At 35.6% G+C, this 12,752-nt stretch overlaps 1 protein-coding gene across 2 annotated transcripts in view; it reads right to left on the reverse strand.

The window, feature by feature from the left end:
* Positions 1-7,401: 7,401 nt before the first annotated feature.
* Positions 7,402-12,752, reverse strand: part of PolD1 (DNA polymerase delta) — a 52,199-nt gene continuing 46,848 nt past the window's right edge. Inside the window, exons 18-19 of one of the 2 annotated variants that reach the window (XM_069831338.1) lie at positions 9,721-9,988; positions 7,402-7,995 (exon numbers count right to left, since the gene is read on the reverse strand). In XM_069831338.1, the coding sequence (XP_069687439.1) occupies positions 7,899-7,995; positions 9,721-9,988 (365 nt within the window). In that variant the 3' untranslated portion in view covers positions 7,402-7,898. The remainder of the gene's footprint in view (positions 7,996-9,720; positions 9,989-12,752) is intronic. The other variant, XM_069831339.1, reaches the window with a different exon arrangement.

Here is a 12,752-nt window from a genome sequence, read left to right on the forward strand (position 1 = left end):
AGCTTCTGTTATAATCACGTTAATTTTCAGTTTACAGGATAATATGCTATCATTAAGTATGTTACCATTATTAAGCTGGAACAGGATATGGAGCATAGACAATATAATTAACAGTGATAAAAATATTAATTTTAAAATATATTGGTAAAAATTTATAGTTTAGAGTGTCTGGAAGTGAAGTACGGACAACAACTGAATATTGCAAAACAAGAATACTGCATGTGGAAAGGGATTATTTGAGACGATGTGCAAGAGTTTCTAGGCTGAAACATGCAACAAATCAAGGAATTAGGCAGAGAATTAAGGCTGAAGAGACTCTGTTAAGAAAATAAGATTTGGCCATCTAATGAGAATTTCAGGAAAACCTGACCTAAACAAATTCACCATCGACAACCTCCAGGAAGAAGGATAAGCAGACTGAAGAGGATGCAGAACAATGAAATGATAGAAGCTATGAATAAGAGAGACTTGAGAATTGTGGATGCACAGGACAGAAGGCTTCAGTTGAGTGGCAAGGGAAGATGCTACTAGCCTCAGAATCTCTAATAAATAGTGCGTTCAGCTCTGGTGTGGGCCAATGAGGCACGTGACAATTTCAATCTGTAATGCCAAAGAATTTCTAAATTGCCTACACATGTCTCGACATGAGTCAGTTTTCACATACCAGTACCATATTTAATTGCGTTATTTGCTCCCTTCCCCCAAGATTTTTAGGACATATTTTCCTGAATTTTATTTTACTTTCGTAATTTCTCTCCTCTTACATTAAACAAAACTGAACACTCTCTTTTCCCTTCAAAGGAGTCCTTTGTGAAGATTTCAAGTAATCGAAAAAATAAGCATGAATCTCAAGGTCATTATTTATCTCTTCTATAATGAAAAACGTCCATGATTCTTCTGATGATACAGAACATGATCTGAATTTGATTTCTGTACATTCATTTTGTTTGCGTAATTAACAAATTAATTTTGATAAGAATATTTTATGCATGAAGTTCAATCAACACCATAATCCGAGATTAGTCAAGGTCAGGTTATAGGCATTAGAATTGACATAAAGCAGTACCAAAAAAAAAAGAACAAAATTATTCATGACAGTTATTCTAACTGTATATATTTGTATCTATTTACAGTAGAGCATCGATTATCCAAATTAACTGGGGACGGGGGGTGTTCGGATAATTGATTTTTCAGATAATCGATAATTTACGAAAACAAATTGTACCGATGTCATAGGAGCAGTATGAAAGAAAAAACACTGATATTAAACACAAAACTGCACATACAGTATATATTTTGTATCACACATCTTACAAATAACACAGAAAACTGACGAGCCTAGTATGACAAGTTCAAAACGGCCATTAAAGTAGGCCTACAGTTTAGGAAAAGAAATCCAAAAAAAATTTTTTTTTTTTTTTTTTTTTTTTTTGCTGCTAAATCTCGCAAACAGCGCTAGTAAAACTTCTACATGGCACACGCACAAATTAAAAATTTTCCGACTGGAATGCTTTCGGTTAACCGATGCTCTACTGTAGTATCAGATATTAATTTAATTATCACATGAATTGTTTGATGTTCGTTATGACCAGATTATTCTCGATATTTTGTAGTCCTCGTGTAATTTCACCCCTCTTCCATTTTTGCCTCTGAAGTTTTAGAAAAAGAAGGAAAATTATGCGAGTAAATATAGTATGTATCAGAAACAAAACTCTTTGATCTGGAGTGAACTTTTCAACTGGCATTTCAATTGTTTAATAATCTAATTTAATAGAGACACATTGAAATAACATTCGAAAGAACACTAACAGTAACGATACATCTTGAACTGCACACATATGCATTATATGGCCTTGAATTGAAGTAGCACAACATCACTTGACTGTGATCTGGCTTTCTCAGCCCAGACCTGAATCGAATGGTCTGTACATACAAGCATATACAGGGTGATTCACGAGGATTTACCGTCACTTACGGAGCTTATTTCTGAAGACATTCTGAACAAAAAATGTCATATAAACATGTGTCCTAATTTCAGTATTTTCAGAGTTACACTAATTTGAAATTGTTAGTAAAGTACAGATTTTCTTCAGTTTTAAGGGTAAAAGAATATTATAAATATAGAATGAACTATTCAGAAGTATCATTTCTTTAATTGGCTAGTGTTCTAAAGCTAGAAATGTGTTAATTGCTTTGTACAGATTTTTTCAATTTTTTACTAAAAATTACACCATTCTTACGCACTTACCAAAAAAATTATTACAAATCATACGACTTTAGGAACTTCAGTCTTCACAGTTTAATTATGCATCCTATTGTATAGTCTTAAAGAATTTAAAAGAGTGGCGTGATTTGCAACAATGTTTTGATAAAGGAGTAAGAAAAGGGTAATTTTGTAATTAAAATCGAAAAAAAAATTCTGTATGAAGCAACTATGGAATCCACAACACATTTTTAGCTTCAGAATACTAGTTAATTAAAGAAATGATACTCCTGAATAGTTCATTCTTTATCTGTAATATTCTTTTACCTTAAAACTGAATAATAATCGTATTTTACAAACAACTTCAATTTAGTGTAACTCTGAAAATAGAGAGATTAGGACAAATGTTTATATGACATTTTTTGCTCAGAATATCTTTGGAAATAAGCTCCATAAGTTACGGTAAATCCTCGTGAATCACTCTGTATATATGAACACATGTATCATGATCAGCATTCTTCAGGAAAAGAGCGGCCAATGAAGTGAATCTTCACCAATTCATCTTAATGGATGCATGTACGAGATCCTATTTGACTGTAGACTTCGGATGTAATATGCACTAAATACTAAGAATGCCACGTGCTATATTACAGTGGACGTGGTGTCCCTTGAGAGGGTTTCTACTAGAGTTGAACAACGATCAAGAAAGCAAGACTAACAGCACCAAAACCCCACACGATAATGTTGTATATGTTGCGTCCTTCACGTAAAGACTGCTTGTGAGTGTTTCAAGACATCGGGACTTCGGGAGTGATCAACTCTCGAATGTCAAGCAGCCTTGAAGCGTCACAGTTGTTTATACCTGACTGAACTTTTATCTACTTTGGCAACTTTTATATATGTAAAAACAATCAAGTAGCCTATTTGAAACATCATCAGTGTATAATAATCCGTTCCTCTTTATTTAATTACTAGGCCCTTATTAAGAGGCTAGGAATTTTCTTTTCGTATGTTTGAGATCAAGTGTACAATTTCAAGTAAAAAAATATTAACACTTTATTTAACGTTATATTTCTTAGAGATGCAAATTTGTTTGAGAATTGTCTTTTTTTTTTTTTTCTATTTATACAACCATAGGTAATATCATACAGTAGAACCAGAACATTTTGATAACTAAAATACTGTTTTGTTTTGTCTTTTTGTCTCAAACTTTTCTAATGTTATTTCAATGATGTATGTTATTCAAAGTTACGAAATATTTTCACGTCGACCAAATGCTATTTCCAGAATGATGAGCGAGACTCGAAGTGCACGAGAATGACGAGATGAGACTCGAAAGACAAATGCAATGAACACAGCGAGCGAGAGCGGCAGTTTGTTTTGTTCATCTCTAGTTTCTATGCCTGATTCATATGTCTCCAAAATCTAGGTAAATGAGTCACAAGGACTGCAGCATGCATCTCGTAAACCGCACATTGACGTGAAATGACAGTCCAGATCATTAACAACATATTGCCAGTATTTTGTTTTGTTGCAGTTAATGGTCTTTACCATATTTTCACATCAGAGCACAGTTTACAAGATGCATACAGCAGTCCATGTGACCAATTTACCTACAGTTAGATTTCGAATACTTGTGAATCAGGCCTCGATATCCTCCCAATGGACACATCGATTCTAGTATATTTGGTAGTATTCTTAGTCTTTAGTGCATATAAACCTGATGTCTACTGATAATCACATTATTTTGAAATATTGGGAAGAATTATTTCTCTTACAGATGTCAAGTCATCTAAAATCATTAACAGCAGTTGAGAGAAGACTGGCAAGCAACTGGGAGTAATTTCATGTGAACCATATTATATGGAAAACAATGAAGTTACAAAAAATGTGGGGGTGAGCATAAGAGAAGAAGTGAAAAGGATGCAGAAATCCCCGCCCATGTTCTTTTCACTTACACTGCCTTATAAACGCACAGTAAGGCTCTGTGCATCAGTGATGAAAATTAAGCGACCAGCGAGAGCAGAAAGTTCGTAAAAGCTGTAGTGCTCGATGATACAATCCGTCACTGAGTTTCCTGTTTGCTTGTACCACACCAAAACATTACTGCCTCAGCTGGGGAAGGTGGAATGGGGAGTTAAGGGGTGCTCTGCAGTGACTCAATCGAGTTATTTATGCCCAGGCCTGATCATGTTGCTATTACTCAGTATTAGATGATTATTTCTAATTACTTTTAATACCTCAGAGTAGGATTACTATTTCACTGGAATTTCTCTTCTGAGATGGAGATGCCTGTAAAGCACAATTGATTACCTCAATGACAAAGTGACAGATAAGGACAAAGACAACCAGTTAAAATTTAATATGTGACAGTAACGTCCTAAATTTTTTTTATAACGGCTGTCGAATAGAAGTTATATAAAAAAACTCTGGTTGTTGATTTTTAGGTATACTCATACATAAATCAGGAGTTCCCAACCGGTGTGTCACAACACACTGGTGTGTCGCGCACATGGAGTGTGTCGAGAAAATTTGGAATTGAAACATAAATTGTATGCCGTTCAGAAAGTCTCTTTACAACACATTCTTTAACTGCAACGAAGTCTTTGATATGGTACATTTTATTTTGAGACAGACTGTACCAATGAAACTTGAACACCTGCAACAATGCTCAATTCAGTTTTTCAACCATAAGGCCACGTATAGAGAAACTCTGTGCAACCCACCAAGCGCAGACTTCACATTAATTTAAATAGGAGAATATTATAGATATATAGATATAGAATATTAAGTCTTAAATAGGAGAGTTTTCAGAAGTGATAATAAAAATTTTTGTCAGACATCCAGCATAAATAGGTTGGAATTTTTGACACACACCTTTGTTCTTTTTTTTTTTTTTTTCTAATGCCACTCAAGTTGCTGCTTGTTCTTTTAGAATTTTCGATTACGTGTTAACATCAACCTATCCACAACACTGAATGTCCGACACTACATAGAAGTTACCAGTGCTTTTTTTACTGGCGGAACATGCTGTAACAGTGTTCCTGCACGTTTTTGTTGCATTTTTCATCATGGAACCGAAATATGTGTGAATGAATAACTATGTTTTTAATATAATTTTTCTTTGAATTCAGCTTAGATCCTGAAAGTCTTATGGCCGGTTTCACCAAGCTTCTTTAAATCCGCACAAACGACTTGTCAACAAATGGATCGTTTAATTTTAACGGAATCTTTAAAAGTTGACTATTTCACCAAGCCTCGTATCTTTAAAATTAACAGGCGTTTACTAACGAGGGGATTTTGTACTTGTATCTTGCATGTTTTGTTTTTCATACGACCATGGCTTCGAAATCGCGAATTTCATTGGTTACATATGATCATGGCTGACTTTGTTTGGCATGAGGAAACAATCATAGGCAAACGGGTAAGAGGCAGTAATTTTAATAACATCTTCCTAAATACAGTATGTTGTCATACCGCAATTAAAAAAAAAAAGACAGCTGCTTCCAAATGTAAATAATAGGAATATAGAGCAGTTAAATTGTAGCTTCTAAAGGAAATCTGAGAAAATTTAGCGGACTACAAGGTCGACAGCTTAAAAATTGATGCCACAATTAATTATATACAAAGCATTCTAAGCAGTTATATTAGGCCTAAATTTAGGACGGGAAATCGCCTCTTCCATAAATTGCATACTAGTTTTCCACTGTATTTCATGCAGATTTATTAGTACCCTGTAACAATTTTGCCATACTTGTGTGGCAGGATTCAGGAGAGATGTCATTAAATTGGATTTTAAGGGGTATCCATTGTCTCCTAATAAAAAATCTCTTTGCACCCTTTTCATTTAAAAGGCATCCTCCTTTGGAATGTTGTGCTATCCGTGTAGACCGTAACATTATCTTAAACCGAGAAGAATCTGTTGGAGAGGCGTTAAGTGGGTGATTCCTATCTGTCGTATTCTAACCTATTACAATTTCAATAAACTAGCGCTGAGGTAGTTCTGAGGTAGAAATGAAAATCGTTGAACTTATAAGGGATTTTTTTGTGGTAATGCAGTTGATCGTATATGCAAGGCATAACAAAAAATTAAACCAATCAAACATAACCTGTCACAGATTCGTATGTGCAAGGTGTAGGCTATAAGCAAAGTACGAAGGAAACTACTTCAGCGCTAGTTTAGCCACAATTTTTCTATGCGGAGCGTTACATAGGCCTATGAAATTGTTTGAATATTGAAGGAAAAATAGGATCTTCTATTGCAGAATCTTTTGGCTATATTACTGCCAGGATATACGATTGGAACATGTACACAATCTATGTTGTCTATGACAACATAAAATTTAGCTATAAGCTTATTAGGCCTATAGAAATAATGACTATTGTAATGTTGGTAGTAAGTCTGATAATTTATTCACATATCTAGACAATACAGCTTTTGATACCCCGTTCATATCATCAATTACTATTTCAAAACTTCCCGCAACATTATTTTAAAACGAGAAGAATGTGTTGAAGAGGCGTTAAGTGGGTGATTTCTGTCGTATTCTAACCTATACAGTATACTGGTATTCAGTTTCTTCTAGAACATTCTTACTACTTATTTCCTTAATGTGTAGCTTTCGTGGAATTCTTTATCACTTAAATCTTCAAAATGATTATTCCGAGTGTTATTACAACATATAAGTTCGTCGTTATGTTGAAGTTCTAAATAAAGAACTTCATCATCGAATAATTACGTCCGCCATGTTGTTGACTTCTTAACGCATCGTTACTGTTTTAACGCGACGAATAGGTCCTAATAAATTAACGACGAATTTAAAGATGCGTTAGCAATAATGATACTTGGTGAAACACAAAAACTGACTAACGTGTCATTAAATTATTTAACGAGACGTTATAATGATAACGAAGGTTGGTGAAACCGGCCATTAGTTGGACGAAAACGTGGTTAAAAACAACAAAATTCCCGTGCAGTGAACAGTAATCATCTCTCCGTCCACTATAAATTATTCGCGTTTTTCTCCAGAAGAACAGTACTGGTTAATAATAATAATAAAATCAAATAAGTGTGTTGCGATATCCTGGTCAGTAATTTCTCTTCTGTGTCGTCAGTCAAAAAAGGTTGGGAACCACTGATATAAATGATGGCAATGACAAAGCTGAAGATTTTGATTTCATCATAAGCCTCTTTCCAATAAGTTCGTATAATTTTATTTTAACTGTCTAACCTTTTCTGCACAAATAAAACTATAAAAAGATTTTATACTATTTAAAATTAGTGAGAATATTATGAAACCTGAATGTCCAGCAATATGACAAATCTACACTGAGCCATTCAAATTACTATGGGATTATTCTCCCCATCATTCAAATCTAGAATGTGGTAACTCATCTGATAAAACTATCAAATTATCCAGATCTTCAAGATTTGCATTCCTTTTATGGACTATGAAAACTACAAAAATAAACAATACATCTTGTGGATAGGAATTATATTTGAGTTTTCATAAAGTGCCTGTCGAGTCCATAACAGAGTGTGTTAGTGCATAAACCAAGCAACTTTCTCCCAAATACAACCACTTCCTTAAGCAGAGAGAAGTGGCTACACACAAAATGCCATCTCCAATGTGCTGTTAGAAAACACAACTGCTCCTTTCTCGTAGTTCTGTATCTTATTAGATCAAGGCAAAGGTCACCATGTTGGCAATCCGAACCTCCTCAAAGTCTTGTCTTGTGTGAGCAAATCCAACTGCACCTTCTTGCGCATATAAAAGATTGGACAATCACGGCTGAAACATGAGAAAATTATTTATATTAAAAGACTACAAGTTCTGTTACTTCATGACCAAACTTAAACTACCATATAAAGGGTTGGTCATAACTAGAGAGAGAATTTCATGCACTATAAAATCCCAAAATATGCATGCATTCATGCACTATCAAACTATGAAACATGCACAATCAAGCGAAAAATACATTAAAATATGCACTTTCATTTTTATTTCAAATGTCTTTTTTTTCACTTTTTTTTTGCAAAGTTAATAACTAACAACATTCCTAAATTGGTTTCTGTGATGTTCCTGTACTTGTCAGTCAATATGTTTTTGTAGGCAGAGAATGGCCTCTCTACATCGCAAGAAGTTACGGGTGCAAACATGAACGAACATATTTATGATAGTGTCAGGTCAAATTCTTCATTCAAGTTTTCACCACAAATAACCTTCTTCACTGAACAAAAGAATCCATAGTTCGGGTTCGCGTTTTTATGACCCTGTCCAGTTTATTTTAAAGAAGTTTGTTAATGTTTTGCAAAAGAACAACTGTCGTAGAAAATATCTGGAAACAGAATAGTAGTGCTTACCTCTTTACTGCAACAATCGAAGAAAACATCCCTAAATGATCTAATAAAATCCTTTCCTTTAATCCACTGTGCAAAGAGTACACTTTTGGAACCTTTAATTGGAGGCATATTAGAACCACATAAACACACGCAAACAGAATAAACAAACACATTAACCACTTACGAGGTTCACACACTGCAAACACTGTTTAGTGAATGATTCCAATCTTAGAAGAATCCAAATTGCTACCGCTACTGGAAACGGGAGAGAGTATTTACAACCTTCCTGAAAAAGGGTGCTTTTGACCTAAATTATTTGTCGGCAGTTTCCTTGAACCCTCTATTTTTCCTTTCTACCATTCTCAAAATATCCAACATAATAAATGCATTTATGTCACGCAGTCTGTAGAGGGTCACAGGTAGTGTTGTAAAAGTGAACTTCCGTCATCGGTAAAGTGTTGAATTTCCGTCCAGGGAAAGGTCCTCTAAAATCTTACTGTGCAAATCTAACATTTTATTTCATTTTTCTGTTATTTAGTTTTTTTTTTCTTTTCCTTCGCCAATCCTGATTCCTGAAGCTAAAATAAGGGACATAAAAATCAAGACATTGAGGTGTCCACTCAAAACCATTAAAACTGCATTGAAACAATATAATGTATATTATATGCATGATTAAGCTAAAAATTGCTTAATATGCATTATACATGTTTTTATCACCAAAAAGGCCAAAACATGCAAATATGCATGGAAAAAGTATACATATTTGGAACTGGAAGGTAATGAAATGGATAAGTGCTAAGTTTGAGCTATGTCCTATGTTCCTATAAAAACATGCATTAGAATGGAATTCTTGTCTCTAGTCATAACCTTTGCCTAAGGGACCAACATCAAAGCAAACACATATAAACACACTTGGCTACTACCGTATTTACCTGTGTAATAGACGCATTTTTTTTTTTTCGTCCTAGGGCGCATTCTTTAGGAGAGGGAAAAAAAAACATGCACGCACGCACGCACACACACGCACACACAAACAAACAAACAAAAACACTCCCCCTCACGCTATGTTAATGTTTTGTTACTTAGTCAAGAAATCTAGTGGACCAATTTAAAAGGTGGGATATCACATTGAAACACTCTGTAATTTACCAGAAGCATGAGAAATATTAGTCACCTGGTGCACAGCACTTCCTCATGGAGTGAGCCTTGACAGCGCTGGCATTCCGTCCACAGTTTGCAGAACTTGTCCTCGAGTGCTGTGAATTTTTCAAGTTCATTCTGGTAGAGCTGAGCCTCCCTTGGGGCGCAGTGTTTACACAGTGGAGTCCCAGACTCAGACAGAACAGCCTTACAGCCTAGACAAGTCTCTTTACGTACAGTAAAAGCAGCCAGAGCCCCAACTCGAGAAGTCACCATTGCCTTAGTACGTGTATGGTCGCCCCCTGAAAGAGACAAACAAACATATAAATCTCACCGCAATGTGGGTTCACCTCAAGACTATAACTTCTGTGCAAACTCCAGGTTATACTGACAGGTGGGTCATTCCATGCAAAAAAAGTATGTTTTTGAACCATGATGTCTCAAAAGTAAAAATATTGTTGTAGTTTATTTTATATGTTCTAAATATGAATTTCAAGCAATACTATATTTATATCTTTCATAGTTTGGCAGCAATCAGAATTTAAAATATTGGTTTAACAAAGAACACGGTTTCATTCATTGAAGTTTTCTTAGAAGATAGAAAAATGATTTCAATTCAATTCGAAAAGAGAGAGCCTTGTTTATAAATGCCCTTAAAATGAAAGAAAATATATATATAATTTTTTAAATAGTTGCCCACCGTAAAATAATTTAAAAAAATATAGAACACAAAATGTAATTCATTTTTACAGACGAAAAAACATGTGTTTAATTCTTTAGGGTATATTGATTCCACTGTGAAAAATTCAGAATGTTGACTTAAATATCATATCAGTTTTTAATAAAAATAAGTCACCGGAACAAAGGAGCTCAGCAGGTAGTCTCTCCCGTCATACAGAATGTTGCGCGATCAAGGTCAGGGGGACGGACGTTTGAGATTACTCATCGTTATAAAGTCTCGTGAATGCTGCGACCGCCACACATAGCAAGCATCGGAACAAAAATTAATAATTTTATTAATTCAATTATTCACAGGTTTTTTGAGATAAAGTCATAAAACTTGGAAGATGGATTAGGAATACGATTTTCTTTAATACGAATTAAATTCGCATGAATTTAATTGTTGCATTCGAATATAGAACTACTTCTTTTTTTCAATGAGGTGTTTTTATGGGCATGCCTTAATATTATTCGGATTAGTCTTTAAGGTATTAAAATATGGTTATTCAGGTTTACAATGGCGTCTGTTTAGTTTCGATGACACTTCATATAGAATATTTTAAATGATGGATAACATGTAAGTGCCACCCATTTTTCAGTCATCCGTATGACTAAAATATTAATGATATGGTGGTCATAGTTGGCAATTTAATTTATTTTCATAACAACATTATTATATATATTTTTTTATTTTAGTAGGTTATTTTACGACGCTTTACAACATCTAAGGTTATTTAGCGTCTGAATGAGATGAAGGTGATAATGCCGGTGAAATGAGTCCGGGGTCCAACACCGAAAGTTACCCAGCATTTGCTCATATTGGGTTGAGGGAAAACCCCGGAAAAAACCTCAACCAGGTAACTTGCCCCGACCGGGAATCGAACCCGGGCCACCTGGTTTCGCAGCCAGACGCGCTGACCGTTACTCCACAGGTGTGGACAACATTATTATATTAACATTATTATATTAAAAGCCCAAAAAATTTCATGACATTGCAGGCATATTCTTAAAATTTTGTATGGAATGACCCAGGTGGAAACGTCCTATGCACTTCTATCAGTGATGTCATCAGAAAATCCACTGCTGTGGAGTAAAGGTTAGTCTTCTTGACCATGAAACGAGCGGGTCTGTGTTCAAATTCTGGTTGGGACAAGTTACCTGGTTGGGACAAGTTACCTGGTTGGGGTTTTTTCTGAGGTTTTTCCTCAACCACTCAAAGCTGAATTGCTGGGTAACTTTCGACATTAGACCTCTTTTTCATTAGTATCGTTCCATTAATTATCTCAGTAGTTTACAGGTCGACCAGGAGGACATGGTGGACGTGGTTCCAGGATGTCCTTATAAGCAGCATCTGTCTGTGGCAGCTGCACATATCCAGCGAAACTGCAGGGGCTTTAATAAGGAGACTGCGGGTGACTGGGGGAGTGTAGCTTCCTTGGATAGATGGCGTCTTGGTGAGTCATGGAATCGATGTTGACATGTTCTTTTGTTGAGGATGTAGCAGATTCAGGCACATGAATTGCGAACAGATGCCATTGATCTGAGGAGGCCGCAGAATAACATCAAAGGCAGGTGGAGGATCACATCTCCAGACAGAACTGGATGCTGTGGCTGAATCAATATGATGACACCATGCAGTGAATCATGTGCTTGAAAGAAGCGATTCTAAAGACTTCAACAATAATTTCAACATAATGAGGTTGCACAATAAGCATAAGGCTGCAGTGCTTGCCTGCGGGGCCTCCTCCGAAAGAAAAAAAAAGTAATCAGAAATGAGTTAGGCATTCTCTTTAGTATATATTATTTTAATGTAGTAAAGTACATATGATATTTCCATGCAGATATTCTGCGTCATCCTACGATGACTCTTTCATCGTATGATGACGCAAAATATCTGCATGGAAATATATGTACTTCGGTACATTAAAATAATATATATGATATGCGTAAATCACTTCATGATTTAAGACGGCGCTTATTCCGTCGGATCCCGGCCAACAATCACTCATAACGAGTGCACCTCAGCACATGTGTGGACTTCGGTCCTACGTTCATAGACATCTATGACGTAGTGCAGAGGTCGGCCACTAGAGGGAACCAAGAGTTGGAGCTTAATCTGAGACGATTCTGTCCGAAGCCGGGGTGGTATCCGGTGTGGCTTAGTGGATAAAGCATCAGCATGTAGAGTTGAAAACCCGGGTTCAAATCCCGGCGCCAGAGAGAATTTTTCTCCGTTCCATTACTCTTTCATTGTATTCTCTTTAGTGGCAATTGTCCACATTTCTCAACCATACAATATTCCACGCCAAAATGCTCAACATGCTGTCCATTTTCGGCAATGTACAG

This window comes from Periplaneta americana, chromosome 7, assembly GCF_040183065.1.
Source record: "Periplaneta americana isolate PAMFEO1 chromosome 7, P.americana_PAMFEO1_priV1, whole genome shotgun sequence".
NCBI classification, from domain to species: domain Eukaryota; kingdom Metazoa; phylum Arthropoda; class Insecta; order Blattodea; family Blattidae; genus Periplaneta; species Periplaneta americana.